The sequence below is a fragment of the Marmota monax genome, unplaced genomic scaffold (genome assembly GCF_021218885.2).
Source record: "Marmota monax isolate L192 unplaced genomic scaffold, Marmota_monax_Labrador192_F-V1.1 WCK01_AAM20220418_F8-fsc00086, whole genome shotgun sequence".
NCBI lineage: Eukaryota > Metazoa > Chordata > Mammalia > Rodentia > Sciuridae > Marmota > Marmota monax.
In genome coordinates this window covers 4,569,315-4,583,876 of record NW_026693086.1, presented here as the reverse complement: position 1 = coordinate 4,583,876, position 14,562 = coordinate 4,569,315, and the positions used below count along the sequence as shown (strand labels likewise).

At 65.7% G+C, this 14,562-nt stretch overlaps 1 protein-coding gene across 3 annotated transcripts in view; it reads right to left on the bottom strand.

The window, feature by feature from the left end:
• Positions 1-1,494: 1,494 nt before the first annotated feature.
• Katnip (katanin interacting protein) overlaps positions 1,495-14,562 on the bottom strand; it is a 143,049-nt gene continuing 129,981 nt past the window's right edge. For all 3 annotated transcript variants that reach the window (XM_046454569.2, XM_046454568.2, XM_046454571.2), the window contains 9 exons: positions 11,556-11,721; positions 8,570-8,727; positions 7,312-7,376; positions 6,411-6,521; positions 5,529-5,668; positions 4,127-4,228; positions 3,485-3,645; positions 3,290-3,378; positions 1,495-2,955 (listed from right to left, as the gene is read on the bottom strand). In XM_046454569.2, coding sequence (XP_046310525.1) covers positions 2,897-2,955; positions 3,290-3,378; positions 3,485-3,645; positions 4,127-4,228; positions 5,529-5,668; positions 6,411-6,521; positions 7,312-7,376; positions 8,570-8,727; positions 11,556-11,721 — 1,051 coding nt within the window. In that variant the 3' untranslated portion in view covers positions 1,495-2,896. The remainder of the gene's footprint in view (positions 2,956-3,289; positions 3,379-3,484; positions 3,646-4,126; positions 4,229-5,528; positions 5,669-6,410; positions 6,522-7,311; positions 7,377-8,569; positions 8,728-11,555; positions 11,722-14,562) is intronic.

Here is a 14,562-nt window from a genome sequence, read left to right as displayed (position 1 = left end):
GCTGGGACACTGGAAAGGGTGTCATGATTGCCACAGGGAGACGTGGGACACACCTGCAGCAAAGGACACCCCTTGGCCACTTGGGGACACACACAGCATATGGCCAGCCTGGTTTTGTTGCCCAATGGGATGCCACAGGCTTAAGCCCCAGGCCCCCCAGTGGGTGGCGTGCCCACCTGGCCAAGCCTCTGCCCGTGGAGCCACAGCACTGTCCCTGTGTCCCCTCCTGCTCCTCCACGTTCACATGCCTGGGGCGCTGTGAGCAGGCAAGTGAGGAGCCAGGAGGGCGGCAGGAGGGCGGCAGGAGGCCCTATGGCCTGGGGATCTGGAGGGACCGCCAGGGGCATGGCCAGCAGGGAACGCAGGACAAGGGTGACCTCTTTCCAGAGCAGGGGGAGCCTGAGCTCTCCAGTGAGAGGGGCAGCAGCCAAACGGCGACTGGATGGCACAGTGGGTACTGTGCAAACCGAGTCCCCAGAGCGGGAGCCCCGGGCAGGGAAGGGGCCGCCTGGCCCTGGGGAGGTGGCAGGTGGCCCCAGGCGGCTTGGCACACGTGCCTGAGCAGGGCCTCCTGAGGTGGCATGGGTGCCCTGCAAGACACCAGCGGTCCCCAAAGAGGAGCTGCCACAGCTGGACGGAGAGGCTGAGCCCAGGGACAGGGCCTGCGCCATTCCTCTGGGAGCCCTGCCAGCTGTCCCTTGGCTGTGGCCAAGATCCGTTTCCAGTAACCCAGGCCTGGGTGCCAACAAACCCCGGCTCTGATGCTCTAGCTGGGTCACATTCGCCCTGGGGTGGGAGTGGGAAGCCCAGATGGGGACATGCAGGCTGTGGGGGAGGGGACCCTCACCCAGGAGGGCCAGGGTGGGGATGTCACCTCTGGGACCCAAAGGACTAATGCTCTGTCTGTCCCTGAGTAACAGGGACCCAGCCCAGAGACCTCGCCAGTGGGGGTGGGGAGCGGTCAAGACTGAGGTGACCTTGGTCACGATCCCCCTGAGCTGCTGCCAGTGTTGTGCTGGCCCCTGAGCTGCAGTGTGTCGCCCCGCCCCTCCACGCCCCGCCTAACGGCACCATCTTCCCACTGGGAAGCCAGGAGTCTGACAGAATCGGGAGTCAGGAGTGCGGCAGGGAGGGGGCCTGGGAATCGGGCACCTGGGTGCTGGCAGAGCCACACCTGGTGGGAAACCAGCCAGACTCACAGGATTGCCACCCGCCTTGCTGCCCAGTGGTCATCTCAGGATCTGCATGTTGACCAACAGCTTCTGAAGCTGTGTGTCCTGGGGAGGTTGCACAGCCTCTCTGTGAAATCATGACAGAGCCTAACCCAAGGACTGTGACATGAGCAGCCAGGCGTATAATAACGGCGACATTCTGTTTGTGACCTGTGGGTGAGGGCGCATGCCCCTGTGCTGGGCCAGTTTCAAGTGGACTCTTGCCCAGGGCCTTGGAGGCGGCACGGGCTCGCCCGTCTGACCCAAGTGCAGTGCGCCCGACTCCATTCTTAATAACATCTTTTATTGATTTTGCAAGAGAAAAAAATAGACATTCATTTTCCAGTTAATGCCTCCACAGCTCCTTTCCTCCCCCCTTCAATGCAGGGTGCACACGTCGGTTGTGAGACCCACGGGTCCTGGCAGCCAGTGCGCAGCGTCTCCCGTGCCTGGGGCGGGATGGGGGTCCCTTCAGGGCAATGGCACTGTCTGGGTGACCAGCCCGGCTCCAGGGGCAGCTTTCGAGTGGGAGCGGGAGGCGGGGCGGGCTCGGCACATCTGGAGCCGCGGCCGGAGCTGGCGATGATGGATCTTCTCCGGGGAAGCGGTTCCTACCTCCGCATCAGCCGAGCTCTCAACGCAAAGCTCCCAACGCAAAGTGCATCCGCGTGGCCCCGCGCGCGGGAAGCGGAGCCCATAAAGCCCGGGCCGCGGTTGCGCAGGAACGCGCGGGAGAATCGCACCGCGCAGACCGGGCCGGGCGCCAGGAAGGCAGCGGATTAATATGGGAACGAGAAATGACCCACCACGGGAACCAATTAGGTGCCCGATCTGAGCTGGTTACAGGGATGGGAACAGCCGCGGGGGCTCCGCTCGGCCGGGGGCGCAGGCACCCGTCCAGGCGCGACCACCCCGGAGGGAGGAGGGCGGGGCCTGGGCACCGGAGCCTCCCTGTCACTCCAGGGGCCGACAGCGGCACAGGCAGGGAGGGTAGGAAGAGGCCAGGGGTCAGAGGGCAGGGCCAGGGCAGGGAGCAGCCAGGCCAAGTTCAAGTTCAAGGGGGAGGTGCTGCGCCTGGCCCCAGGGTGGTGGTCCTCACTCCCCTTTCCCTCAGCAGGACACACACCAGGGCCAATCCTGTCCCAGGCTCTGCAAGAGGCCAGAGGTCCTGCAGGCTCACCCCTGAAGGGCCTGGGGGACCCTGGATACACGAGGGGACGGTGGCAGTCCGGGCAGACCTTGAGGGGCCAACAACGGCACCCTGTAGGCTCCGCCAGCTCCCAGTGGGGCAGGCATGCAGGGGAGGTGGGGCCACCACAGCTGGGCTGGCCTCCTCTGGGGCACCTATGCATGGAGGGGCTAGGGTTGAGGCCTGGCCTCCCCCCAACCCTGTCCTGGCCTAAGAAGCTGGACAGACGGACCAGATGGACGCCCCGCACACCGCACCCAGGCGTGAGGCAGGGTCAGCGGGTCCGAGTGGTCACGGGCCAGACTTGCTGGAGAGGCAAAGCAGGCGTCCCTGAGTCTCTGCAGCAGCCGGCGTTGCAGGGCACTGCCACCCTCTGCAGCGGCAGCCTGTCCCCAGTGGTTTCCAGGGCTGTCACCCCAGAGTCTCCTGTCCCTCTGTGCTGTGTTCTTCAGCCTCGGGATCCTGGCTGGTGACACTGAGGGCGGGGCTCCGCACGTCAGCACCGCCACCGCCTGGCTGGCTCCTTCTCACTTATGCAGGTTTTGGGGCGCAGAGCTGTGGAAGCAGAGCACAGAGGGGCGGTGTCCCCAGCTTTACACCTCGGGTGTCCCACACCCCGGGGAGGCCCCACCACGGGGCTGCCCTCCAGGTCCCTGAGGCCTGGCCCCCGCCTGCAGCTCCAACAGGCCGAGTCCTCCGCGCCCCAGGGCAGGGGACCCTGTCCCCACAAGGCTTCCGCTGCCCTTGACCTCTCCCCTCTGCACAGGGCTGCAGGGTTAGGTCCCTGTCACCCTCCGGGTGCCGGAGGTGTGCAGGGCGTGTAGGTGTGGGGTGCCAGCCCCTCCCTGGCGCGTTCCCAGGCGGACACTCTGGGCAGACCGTGGCTGACCTGGGTCGGCCACGCTCGGCTTCCTTCTGCAGCTGGTGACGGCCTGGTTGTCGTTTGTCATCTGGACGTCCTGGTCCTCTGCCTGGTTACTGTGTGGAGGAGGAGGCAGCAGGTCCCATGGGGCCCAGGGCCGAGTGTCCCTACCATCCATCCTCGTTAGGGCCGCAGGGAGAGGCGCGGGGGCCAGGGACACACCTGATGGCCGTGTGCTTCTCCTGGTGACAGATGTCCATGTCCTCGGTGAAGAGGATGGTGTGGTAGGGCACCGTGGGCTCGCACGTCGGCAGGATGCCCCCAACCAGGTGGCTCACCATGGCCAGGACCCCGTTGTACACCAGCAGGTCGTCCACCAGGAGCTGGGCAGGGACGGGGGGATGAGGGACCCGCTCTCCCACACTGTCCCCACAGAGCCCCACTGAGGCTTCTCTGAAGACGGTGTCACTAGCCAGGGCCCCTGTGTGCCTGGACTGTGTGACTCCAGACCTTCACCCCCACAGGAGAGGCTGCAGGGGACTTGAAGGAGGGGACAGCACCCAGTAGAGAGCCCTGGACACAGTGGGGCTGGTGGGATCTCTGGCCCCTGTGCCTGCTGTCCTGTCCCCGTGGGGCTCTGGGGAGACCCTGGCAAAAAGCCTGCTTTTCAGTGTCGGGTGATGACCCAGATCATCTCAGGGGGTGTGAAGGCCTGGCTGGTGGCCAGCGTCCCTGCCTCTGGGACCAGGCCCCATGTCTAAGGTGGCCATGGAGGGAGGCACATCAAGGGGCGACACATGATCACAGCCAGCAGCCTGATCCCCAGTGAGCGCCATCACCCCAAGCCCAGCTGGGGGGACTCACACCAAACTCCTTCACCCCGCGATGCGGCGTCTTGGCGTAGTTCCACAGCTTGATCATGGACACGGTGGTGGGCAGGTCAAAGATCACGTACACGCGGTTCACCTGGGGGAGCGTCCGGTGAGAGGTGCTCTGCTGGGCCGCTGCCCAGGCTATGGCTGCGCCTGGCGGTGCCCGAGGAGGCCCCTGCCCCCCAGAGGCCTGCAGTCCACCCGCCTCCTCCCCTTGCCCATCTTGAGTCAGGTCACGTGTGGCTGCGTTTGCAACAAACCGCTGAGCTGGCTCTTGCAGGGCCTCGCTCCTGGGCTGGTGGCCTGCATCTACATACGGGCAGAGCCTGGTGGCCCTCATCTATGTATGGGCAGAACCTCGGGCCTCCCCAGATGGGCCCAGAAATGGTACAGGCTCCCTGGGCCCAGGACCCCTCTGTCCCTTCCCGAGGCACAGATGAAAGCCTGCAGGGCCCCCCAGGGCATGGCCACCCAGCAGGTGTCTCTGGAGCTCCCGGGCAGGGAGGGAGGGGCTGCTGGGTCAGTGGCAGGATGCAGCCAGGCGACCCCGGACCTTCCCCTGCCCACCCCAACAGCCACTCTCAAGATCAGGGTCCCCGGCCGGCAGGGGCCAGCCTGCAGCACTCAGGGGAGGACGTGGGGCTGGCTGTGGGGGACAAAGGTCCACGGGGTCCTGCCCCTCAGTGCCCAGGGGCTCCAGCAGACACAGCGGGAGAGGTGGCCTGACACCAGGTGTGGCACCCACCTGCTGGCCACGTCCCATGTGCAACGGCAGGCGGGGGCTGAGGGGCTCTCGAGGAGCTGACCACTGGGCCCATTTGGGGTGGCTTTGGAGAACATCAGCATGGCACTGATGCTGCCACTCCTCCCTGTGGCAATCTGAGAGGACAATGTCCCCTTGCCTCCCACCCAGTCATATGGGTGGAAAAGGGACAGTGGGCCAGGGACCCAAGGCTGCCCGAGACCCCGCCCCCTGTGCCCTGGGTGCTCCTGGCCCTGGGGAGGGGTGCGAACCCACGGCCCATCCCGGGCTCCCTCCCTCCACTATGACTGACAGGTGGAGAAGCCACCTCCAGGCGTCCTGTCAGGCCCGAGAGCTGGGAACAGTCCTGGCCAGAAGGCTGACCAGGCGGTTTGGGGACAGAGAGGACGGGGTCCAGAGGATCAAGTGCCCTGAGGGTCAGGGAGGCACAGGAGCACCTGGGGGGGGGGGCTGGGGAAGGGCAGAGGAGGGGCGGAGACCAGGACCAGCAGAGGCTGTACCCTCCATCCTGCCCAGGGGCCCGATCCTCCTGTTGCCCCCTCTGCCAGCTCCCAGGCTTCCTGCTGTGTCCCCAGCCCGAGGACACCAAGCTCCCTCCTGCCAGCCCCAAGCTGCGTGCGCGCTGACCCACCAGGCCAGGCAGGATGGGGGCCAGCCACATGTGCCGGCCGTCGCTGGTGTTGTTCACTTGGTCCACCAGCTTGTCCGGCGTCCGCACGTCCCCGCTCACGCCCTCCAGCGAGTTCACGCTGTCGGGGAAGGCCGCGATGTCTGAGGAGGTGGCTAAGCTGCTGTAACACGGGGTTGGGCCTGTGCTCGGGGTGACAGCTAAGTGACCTGGGGAGTGGCTGTGGGGAGGGACTGGGGCTGCCGGAAAGGGGGCCGCAGGACTGCGGGGCCGGAGCAGCCCAGATGCAGCTGTTGGGACAGCGGGACTGGGCGATGGCGGGTTCTGCCTCGGCCTGTGAGGGCCGCTGGGGACAGTCCCCTGGCCACAGGGGCGGGATGGGGAGGCCTGGCCACCCCCTGACACTGTGGAGCTGCAGACCCGGCTTCCCTCCTGGGCTCTACCACCGACCAGGCAAGCCAGGGCAGGCGTGGACCCAGGCCTCCGGCAGATGGCTCTGAGTTGGCCTGCGGGTGTCGGGGCCGTGTGCAGAGGCTGGTCCTACAGAGGCGGGCAGCTCAGTGGTCAGAGGCTGGCTCTAGAGCCAGGCTCACTGGCTGTGTGACCTGAGGCAAGTTACTCAGTCTCTCTGTGCCTCAGGGTGGGGACTGAGGAGAACTGGAAGGGTGCTGGGGACAAGGGCAGCAGAGCGTCACCACTGTGCTTGGCCCCGGGCCTGGCAGGGCCGGTTTCTCCAGAGCAGCCACAGACTGGGCTCTCATTTAGCCCCAGTGCGGGCGGTTCTCTGGGACAGGGCTGGGGTGGGGCCTGTCCCCACCCACCTGGCCACAGGGCTCTGGTCTGCGGAACCCCTGCCCCGGGCCCGGCTGCCTTTGGGAAGGATACTGCTCTCCGACAGGGGGATCCGCTCTCCGCGCTCGTCGTACAGCTCCAGCCCCGTGAGCCCGATGTAGTAGGGGTCGCCCCAGCTGGTCAGCAGCTGGAACTGGAAGATGACTGGGCATCTCACTCAGGAAAGCAGCCACGAGGTGGCAGGGTTCGGGGTGTGCGTCCGGGAGGGCGGGACGCCATCAGGGTCTGTGTGGCCTCTGTCCAGGGGCAGGCAGGGTGTGGAGGCTGTGTCCCCTGGTGCTGAATGGCACCCCCACGCCTCTGGCCTCAGTCTCCCTGGCTGTGGGATGACGAGCACAGGGCACCTGTCCCCTCCTGTCCCTTTTGGGTGCGTGGGGTGAGGGGCCGTGGCTGGACAGTACAGGGCAGGACGCCCGGGGCAGGTGGCCTGCCACTGCTAATCTCGTGCACAGAGGGACGGACGTGGGACATCCAGCCCTCCTCAGCCTGCTTCCCGCTGGCTCCCCCACCCCAGGCACAGGGAGGGTGGCTCCCGGTGACAGACAACCCAGCCAGAGCAGCCCAGGAGGGCAGGGGCACCCATGGGCTCGGGGGCGGGCGGCCTGGCTCCGGCCCCGCTGTGCCCGGTTCCCCAGCTGGGCTCAGGCTGCTGTGGGGCCCAGTGCGTCCAGGCAGCGAGTTCGGCTCCCTCTGGCTGGGTTCCAAGGCCAGTCCAGGGTCCAGCCCCGGGTCACTTTCTGCTGCTTGAGCCCCTCCCAGCTGGGTCCCCAGCCTCCTGCCACCTCAGGGGCCCTGCAGCTAGTGTTGCTGTCCCGCCCCCTGCAGTGCCCGCCTGCCAGAGGGCAGGGAGCCCTGCCCGGGGGGCGAGGGGGAGGGGGAGGGGAGGGGAGGAGGAGGACGAGGACAAGGGCACGAGGGCACGAGAGCAGGATACAGCCGCAGGGCATCAGCGGGGCCTCGTAGTCCATGCTGGCGCGCTCGGCGGTCCTCGTGCTGAGCCTGGCAAACCAAACCGCACCCTGAGGAAGACCCCAGTGGCCAGCACCCCGGCCAGCCGCCGTCCAGGACGGTCCCGCGTGCCCTGCACTCCCACCTCCCAGGGGAGACCGTCCCCTATTCAAGGTGGCGTGCGGCTCGGCCAAGGGCAGGGCCACCCCAGCAGCTGCGCCCCTGGCTCCTTGGCTCAGTGGGCACCAGGCCAGCACGAGGCCAGCGTGGGGCTGGCCAGGAGCCCTGCTCCAGGAGTGTCTCCTGACACAGAGTCCAAACGCCCCAGGAGCAGGCACCGTTGTCCTGGGTTGAGGACCCTGGAACTCAGAGGTGACGTGCTCAGGGCCATGCAGCTGGTGGGTGGCAGAGGCAGGAAGTGCCTGAGGTTTCCAGGGTCTCTGCCCACTCTTAGCCGCCCCTCTCCTGCCTCCCCTGGACAAGCAGAGGCCACCCTGTGTCGAGCACAGGGAGACGTCTGGGAGGGGACGTGGGCAGGACGGGCAGAGGGCAGGTCCCACCTCTGGGGCGTGGGCATGGCCCTCCCTCAAGGCTGGCAGGGCCCGGGCACCAGTACCAGGCCTGCGGCCGCTCGGCACCCCCCCCACCTCCCACCCACTGGCTCCTCTCTGCCCCCTGCAGGGCCGCCCTGCCCAGGCCTGGCCGCATCCCTTTCAAGGCATTGCTACCATGAAGTGACTGTCCCCAGCCACAGGCCCAAGCAACAGTGGGTGCTGAGGAGGGAACCGGGGACTCTGAGCCTGGCCGCGGGCGCTGGGCTCAGGGGCCAGGAGCAAACTGAACGTGGCCTTTACAGATGGCCTTGAGCTCAGCGCAGCTGAGATGGGCGACATCCCAGCGAGTTCACGAACTGCGTGGCCCGTGTCCTCCTGAATCTTCCTAAATCCGAGCACAGAAGCCAGGGGACAGCCCCCGCACTGGCCGCGGGCATCTCGGATGGGCGGCTGCGGCCTCTTCCCAGCAGGACGCGCAGCGAGGCATTTAAAGCCGTCAGCCCTGCAACCTGGAAACCCAGCGTCCCCAGACAGGGACGTCCCCAGACGGGCAGCGCAGCCCCAGGCTTCGGAGAGGCTCAGCCGAGCTTTAGAAAATGGCCCAGCGTCACGTGTGATCGTGTTTCAAGACCCCACAGGACGCGCTCCAGAGCAAGCGGGTGGACAGTGGTGGGTGTCCCCGGCCCTCACCTCCTGGCCGGCTGTGGCCGCGGCCGAGCCTGCAGGTGGTCCACGAAGAGGATTTCTTGAGCAAAATCGAAGTGGCAGTTGCCTGGCCCCTTCCGGAGGAGGAAGCCCTCGGGGGGTGACACACACAAGCCGTCCAGGGACACGTGGGCGATTTTGGCCTGGTGGACAGAGACAACCTGAAGCTGGGAGCCTGTGGGGACAGGTGCACGCTGGCGGCCAGCGGCTCTGGGCACAGGCAGCAGCTGGGCACGAACTTCCTCGACACCAGGCCCCAGCTGGGGCCCGCCCAATGTCCCTTGGCCTACCCTATGCCAGGACCTGGGCACTGGGGCGCTGGAGGACAGACGGGTGACACCCCTGCTGCTGCACCCAGTGACGTGCTCTCTGGTCCCCAAGTTTCAGAGGTACAAGTGACTTGGCCAAGGTACCATCCAGGGCACCTGCTGTATGGGCACTGGTGGGGGACGGCCACCATGCAGTGGTGCCGGTGGCTGAGCCTCCCCAGGCTCGCTCCCCTCAGCTGCCAGGTGGGCACGGCGAGGAGTTCAGGGGTGTGACGTGCCCATCAGGTGGCCTGGGCTGCCATCCCCACAGCCCTGGCCAGGCGACCCTGGGTCAGGAGAGGCCCCTCCCGGTCCCTCTCCAGCGCTGAGCTCATCTTCTGCAGGCTCTCGCTGCCTGGCAGTGTCCCTGGCTGTTTCTGGGTCCCTACTGATGGCAGAGACCCCAGCGGGCCCCACTTTACCTGCCTCGGGGCCTGTAGGCAGTAGGTGCATACTAAGAGCTTGCTGAGGGTGTGGATTGGGCCAACACATCCCCTGGCTCTGGACCAGAACTCTCCAGCTAAATGCCCGGATCCGCCAGCCGCTCTCTGGTCCCCACTGGCAGGGTGGGAGGCGGCTGGGGCCAGGGGCCCACCGCCAGCACCCACTGCCTGACCCCGGAGTCTGGAAGCCGGTCCCCTCCCACCCCAGGACTGGGGGTGCAGCTGCTGGAATCTCCTTTTGGGAGACGCAGAGAGGAGGGAGAAGGGGGGAGCCCTGCCTGGTCTCAGGGACAGTGCCCAGGCCCCTTGTCTGCGCCAGGCACTCCCAGCGGGTGACCTGCGTGTGCAGCAGAGGGCCTCCGCGGCCGCCTGGGGCCTGCCTGGGTGTCCTGTCCTCTGCCTCCCTCAGGCCGATCCCCAGCCCGGCCTCGGAGCTCCAGGACCTGTGGGACCACCACACCCTGGTCTGCTGGCTGGTCTCTGGGAGGGACCTGTCCTCTGGCTTGGGGCCAGCAGGACGGAGGCCTGCATCTCCTCCTGGGCAGGGTCACCGAGTGAATCCGGGAGCAGAACCGGGCCGAGCCCCGGGAAGCCCCGTGTCCACTCCCCAGGAAGCGCCGCCGACTCCCCTGGCTGCAGTGGCCGGTCCTCTCTGCCCTCCTCTGACTGACTGTTGTTCAAGGGGGGAGGGAGGCAGAGCCGTGTGCGCCCCCCCCCCCCGCAGGAGCCCACGGCCGGCCTGCCACCCACAACTGGGGTGTCCCCTGGGGTCGGGGGGGGACTAGAGTCATAGGGTCTGTCCCTCTGCAGCTGGGACCTGCCCCTCATGCCCACATGGCCCCGTGGCCACTTGTGCCAAGGCTGGGGGCCGACCTGGGGGCAGGGACTCGGGCCCAGTTTCCTGGGGAAGCCGGCAGAAGCTCACGTGGAGGTACCGTGATCTGCTCAGGGGGACCCAAAGACCCAAAGGTCAGCCTGAGGGAAAGGCCTTGTTGTTCTTGTTTTGGGGGATCGCGATGGACCCAAGGTGCTGACCCTGTTCTTGTATCATAGAGACAGGGTTTGGCCGCGTTGCTGAGGGTCTCGCCAAGTTGCCGAGGCGCCTTTGAACTCGGGGTCCTCCTGCCTCAGCCTCCTGAGCGCCTGGGCTCACGGGCGTGCGTCCCCGGGCCTGGCGGGGAGCCTGTCTTCCGAGGCCAGCACATCTGGCTTTTCCAACGTGCTGAACGTGAGAGGCGCTACCCAGAAACGGGGCCGCGTGAGGGGTTTGTGCCTCCTGCCCAAGGAGCCCTTGCCCCAGAGGGCTCAGCACCAGCCGTGCCAGGAGGGCCAGGCTGCCACCCCAGCCTAGTGACCATGGCCCTGCAGGGTCCATGGGAGAAGGTGCGTGGCCTGGCACATGGTGGGGACCCAGATCTGGGGACCACAGGACTGAGGTCGAGTCCTGGCCTTGCCAAATGCAGTGTGGTAAGGGGACGCACCCTGCCCAAGGCAGATGGCAGCCCCTTCCCTGTCCTCCAGCCGAGGGAAAGCAGGACACACAGCTGGTCAGGGAAGGGCCGAGTTTCAGCCCCAGGCCTCTCTGCACTGCCGTCTTTTGGGACCTGACAGCTTTGTGCCACGGGAGGGTGACTGTCCACCTGTTCAGTCACCTCGGGTCGGACGGCCTGTGGAAAGGGGCTCCTGTTGCACCTTCCTTGCCCCAACAGAGGCTCGTCTTAGAACCCTTGCGTTTTCACCCACAGCATGAGAACAGCGCAGAAGTCAGGCCCTGTGGGCTCCTACTCTGACTCGGACAGGGAGCCTCGCTGTGTGACCTGGGGCAAGAGACTGAACCTCTCTGAACCTCAGTTTAACACCCTGGGAGACAGCATTAACAGCTGTCCCAGAGCCTGGGGTAAGGATCTAACACGGGAAGCCCCAGCATAGGCCTGGTCCTGGGGCTCAGTGGACATCAGGGCCATAGCTGTTCACTGTGAATGGAGGCCCCTCGCCTCAGCACCAGAAGAAAGGAGGCCCGCTGTCCCCGCGGCTGCCCGGGGCTCCTGGCTGCAGCTGCTGTCTGCAGGGGGAAGCAGCAGCCGCGCTCTCCCTGGATGCCACCCCTGGCTCCATTTGGAAAGTTCTGGAGGATTTATGCTCCTCCCCCTGGTGGGGGGGCAGCCATTCATCAAGCGCCGTCCCCTGGCAGTGGGCTGAGCGTGGCCGGCTCCGGCTTACCCCTCGGTAGGTGTCCTCGGGAGATTTATTGTAGTTCCAGAACCGCAGGCCCGCGATGCTTTCGGCTCTGTCGAAGCGGATCGTGACCACGTGGTCCATCCCCGGCGAGAAGGGGACCAGCCACATGTGCTTGTCCTCCATGGTGATGTTGACTCCGTCAATCAGCCTGCAGCAACGGGACGGGGGCCAGGTGGGCGGCCCAGCGGGGGGCTAAGCCCTCCTCTGCACCCTGCCTGGCCCTGGCCCAGCCGGACGGGCTCCTGGGTGGGGGAGGACGGCTGAGCCCAGCAGGGAGGCGCCACCGTCATCTATGGCCTTAGATGAGACAATTTTTAATATCTTCATATTCACCGATTTGTTTATTTGTGAATGTGCTGAGGCTGGACCCCAGGGCCTCACACACGATGGGCAAGAGCTCTGTCCCTGAGCCCCAGCCCCAGCCCCAGAGGAAATTTCAAAAACAAAAAAAATGAGCAAAAGCAGCCCGTACCTTCCAGGGCACAGCAAAGCAATCACCACGGTTTAAAGCAACAAGGGAGCGAGCGTGTGTCGTCTCCAGGTCCCCGAGCAGCAGCCCCATTCCGGGGGGTGGTTGTTTTCTTAAGGAGGACAGGAGGCACCCCCCATCTTCCTGAGCCCCCAGCCCACCCGGGTCCACTGTGTTTCCTGGATTTGAAAATAAACTCGATTTTTCTTTTACATTTTAAAGTTTGGGTCTGGAATGAATCTCGCGCTCTAAGTGTGCATCCAAGAGGTGATTTTTTTCCTCTAAAAGGCTGTTATTAAGTTGATGGATGGCGTGTCGTGCGACTGCTGGCATTTAGAGCTGAGGAGACGCAGCCACGACGCTGGGTGTGGGGGGCTGAGCTGACGGAGGACGGCCACCCCAGAACCTTCTACTTCCTTCCAAAAGCAATTATTTGCGTGTCCTAGAAATCGGAAACCACTGCCCAACTCTGAAGCACCAGATGACGGAGACGGGGGCCTTCCAGAGACCCTCGGGGGCTTAAATGAGTCCCCAGCTGTGACCTTGATCAGGCCTGGAAAGGGGCGGGGTCAACCTGGCAGCAGGAGCATCCTGGTGGCCCAGCTCTGGTCTCTAGGTACCGTTCTCCAGCACAGGGATGTGGCCAGGTGGGACCTAGGACCAGACCCACCCAAGAGGAGCCGGGGACATCCTGTCGCAGGAGGAAGCAGGGATGCTCTCAGGGGTGACGGTGTTAAAGCGTTCAGGTGGCGGGTGGGGGCTCAGCAGAAGGTCTGGCCTGGCACGAGCAAGGCCCTGGTCCCGCCCCGAACCACGAAAATGAGGCCATAAAAATACAAGTGAATTAATACGTGGGCTGGGGAGTCCTCGGGGTCCCAGAAGGGGACAACCTCACAATAGTGAGGACAGTGGACGGCCGAGACCCTCCACGGCCTGTTTACGTGTCTGTGATGCTCAGAGCACCCAGTGCTTCAGAGAAAGTCTGCTGTTTTGAAACTTTTAGGGAAATGTGGGGAAGACTCCACCCAAGGTTTCCTCTCTGACTTGTGCCGAGTCACCAGGAGCTGGGGACCGCAGTCACTCCAGGAAACGAGAGAGAGAGAGAGAGAGAGAGAGAGAGAGAGAGAGAGAGAGAGACAGAGAGAGAGGAGACACAAGGCAGAAGCCCAGTCTCCCCACCCCACAGACGAAGGGCCCAGGCGCTGAGTGAGACTGGCTGCCGGCCTTGGGGCAGCTGGACGGGCAGTCAGGGGGACAGTCAGGGGGACAGTCAGGGGGACAGTCAGGCGGACGTCCCCACGGCACACACAGTAACACCGCTTGCCCCTGTGGCCACCTGCACCCGACCGGCCTCCAGGACTAGTTAACAGTCTGCCAGAGACGCGCGGGACCCAGGAACGGGCTCAGGACCCCACAGAGAGGTAAGGTCCAGGCGCTGCAGACAGGAAACCTGGCTCCTGCCCCCGGTGACTGCAGGAGAAGAGGACGAAGACAGAGGGACCTGGAGATGACAGGGAGCGGGGGAGACCAGCTGGATGAACGAGAGGATCTGGGTGGGGACCACCAGGCAGGAGCCAGGCCCACAGGCCCAGGTGGCTGGGATCTGGAGGTCCGAGTGGCCCAGGGCCGTCAGCGCCAGCAGAGGATGGCCGGGAACAAAGGCCACTCTACAGAGACGCAAGCAGGAGCCACGATGACCCCACGCTCGCTAGCTCTGGCCAGGCCCGGGGTGCCGCCGTTCCCAGGGACAGTCTGCCGACAAGGAGCCCAGGCAGGCGGCCTCGCTCAGGGCCGGGGCTCGGAGCCTGGATCCCCTGGGCCTGTGTCCAAGTCACGACGGCCCCTCAACGAGGCTGACTGACCGCTCGGTCTCTGCTTCTATCTGCAAAGGCAGCAGTGACAGTGACAGTCTGCGTCACCCTAAGTCAGGACGTGACTGGACGAAGGCCTGCACCCCTCGGCTCGTCCTGTGCTCCCCTGGGAAGCACCCAGACGGCAGCTCCGACTCAGTTACTGCAGCGTCACCGCTGTCCTTACTGAGAGGTGGCAGAGGGGCACCTCAAGTGTTCCTCACCTCCCCGCTGCTCCAGGCAGTGCCCGGGTGCCGAGCAGGCGCTGGCCTGTGGCAAGTCCCCGTGGGGGGATGGGGCCTTTGAGGCTGGTCCCTCCTGGGCCTGCCCTGCCCTGGCCCATGCAGTCTGACGCGTGTCGGGCCAAGTGGGGCTGCGGCGGCCCGTGGCGTCTTCCCAGGCCCCAGTCACCACCTCCGGCCCCCGGGGAGGCGGGGAGCCTGTGGCCCCCGGGAGGTGGGGAGGTGGGGAGCCTGCGCCCCGGGCCTGGGGGTGCACTAAGCAGCTGCCTGAGACATGGACCCGGCAGGTCCGCAGGCAGCCCCGGCTCCCGTCCTGCCCACCCCTCCCAGCTGTGCGGCCCTGGGAGCGTCCCCTCCCTTTCTGAGCCCCAGTTTTCCTGCAAGCACAGGACCCCAGAGGCAGGGTGGCTCTGGGGAGGTGACATGGG